Source organism: Brassica oleracea, unplaced genomic scaffold (genome assembly GCF_000695525.1).
Source record: "Brassica oleracea var. oleracea cultivar TO1000 unplaced genomic scaffold, BOL UnpScaffold02372, whole genome shotgun sequence".
Taxonomy (NCBI): domain Eukaryota; kingdom Viridiplantae; phylum Streptophyta; class Magnoliopsida; order Brassicales; family Brassicaceae; genus Brassica; species Brassica oleracea.
The window spans coordinates 1-1,884 of NW_013618902.1; the positions used below are offsets into that span (position 1 = coordinate 1).

General features: G+C 40.3%; 1 protein-coding gene across 1 annotated transcript; it reads right to left on the reverse strand.

Moving 5' to 3' along the window:
- Positions 1-10: 10 nt before the first annotated feature.
- LOC106321667 (serine/threonine-protein kinase BLUS1-like) lies at positions 11-1,884 on the reverse strand (the record flags this gene model as incomplete). The annotated part of the gene is given in 11 exon segments (XM_013759907.1): positions 11-48; positions 130-180; positions 289-383; positions 469-572; positions 653-918; positions 1,025-1,093; positions 1,170-1,223; positions 1,304-1,474; positions 1,554-1,622; positions 1,694-1,775; positions 1,859-1,884. Coding segments are annotated over 11 exon segments (1,025 nt in total), but the record flags the coding sequence as incomplete, so codon positions are not given.

Below are 1,884 nucleotides of genomic sequence, written 5' to 3' on the forward strand. Positions count from 1 at the left end.
CGAAGGAGGCGAAGGAGACGCAGGACGACTAATTAACTCCTTGATGGGCTGTTGCCGGAAGAAAAACAAAAAGAATGGTAAGATTAGGAGACAGAAAACAAACCAACTAAATGCGTTAGCAAAACTAACCATTTTAGATTCGAGTATACCAACACTGGTACATTTTCTCAAAGGGCGTGCCTACAGATTAAAGAGTATGAGTAAGCTCAGGTAAGGAGAGTCATCATTCCCCACTGATAACGTAGAGAAATGAAACATCCTAAAATAGGAAAAGATCATAAAACCAACCCCTGCAAGATCTAAGTACTCTGATGTTACTGAGAATCTTCCTTTGGTTTGAACCACATTAGCCTTTGACTTGTCAGCCAGAGAATCACGGAATCCTAATCAAGAGAGAGAGAGAACACACCACTCTAAGCAACAAAAAAAACAATAATAAGCTGCATTGCAGCAAATGTACTTGCTCACCTCCAGAAGATTTGCTAGGAGCTGAGAAACTGTTTTCTGAAGCACGCTTTGGAAGACTCAATGCTCCGCTAAAGCTAGGTTCTACACGGGATGATGCAGCCGGCCTGCGAAGATAAAGTAGTCATGATGTGTGGAATATTGTAATCCAATCATCTCTAAACACAACAATTAGCTAATGGCAAACCTTGCATAAACATGGCCTTTCTGTGGTCCACTCTCATGAGCCTGGACTCTCACTGACTTAGCCTTGGCCTGTGGGATACCGTGCTTTGGACTTGGCGTTGCTGGTTCAACAGGAGAAGCAGTTAAACTGAAAGAATCTGAAACTTTTTCCTTTCCGTTGATATCTTCTGAGAGCACTTGTCCTCTGTCACTGGTCTTATTACGCAACTGTTGGACAAAATAATCATCTTCTTCCATACCCTCTTCTAGGATGTCATCATCATCTAGCTGTTGCACACACAAAAAAATAAATAGGTAAAGAAATTAACCACAATATTATTTAATGGCAACCAGTGGTATCTCAAAAAATACTATCAAAGCAATAATAGCTTACCGAAGCTGCTTGTTCTTTCAAATCTGCAATATTGAAGTTCCAAGTACTTACTCCTCTTTGGTATTCACTCTGCCATGAAAGGTACCTTCTAATAAGCATTTGTGCAATTTCGAGTCTTTAAGTCACAATTTCAAACTTTTGTAACCTTTGATATAGCTTCCTGGTCAAGTCCTTTCAAAGCAAGCTCAGCATCCTTATCCTGTCATACAACGACTCTTATGAATTAGAGCATAACATGAGGAGTACAGCAAGCTCGGAGAAGAGATAAGCAAGGAAAACCTGAAGATCTTTAACACGTGTCCAGAGAGGTGGCAAATCAGCAAATAACTTTTTCACACAAATCGCTGGAGGCTTTGCATTCTTAAAAAACGAGTGTTTTAACAACTTTTCAGCGGTTGGCCTTTTTGTTTGATCCTTCACCAGACATAACGCTACCATGTCTCTAAAGGACTGGGGCACAGCTGAACATGTTTTAGTTAAGAACAAGTCTTGCAACGGAAAATAAACATAAGAATCTAACACAAGTTACCTTTGAAAACTTCTTATCACGGTCATAATCAAGGCCAGGGGGAGCATTTTGAATCGTCATTAAGAGTACCTGTTACGAGGGAAGAAAAGGAATAAGATCTGCTCTCAACTCTAAGTACAAATATGAAAAATATTGAATACCTTCATGGGTGGATACTTTGAGAAAGGTGCATGACCATGAGCCAACTCCAGCGCAGTTATTCCAAAAGACCAAATATCAGCCCTGTAATGAAGGTACAGAAGACCAAACCAACCAATCACAACACTATCTACAAAGGGACCAGGCAGAGAAGCATAAGAACTTACTTGGAATCGTATCCACTTCCTGGCTG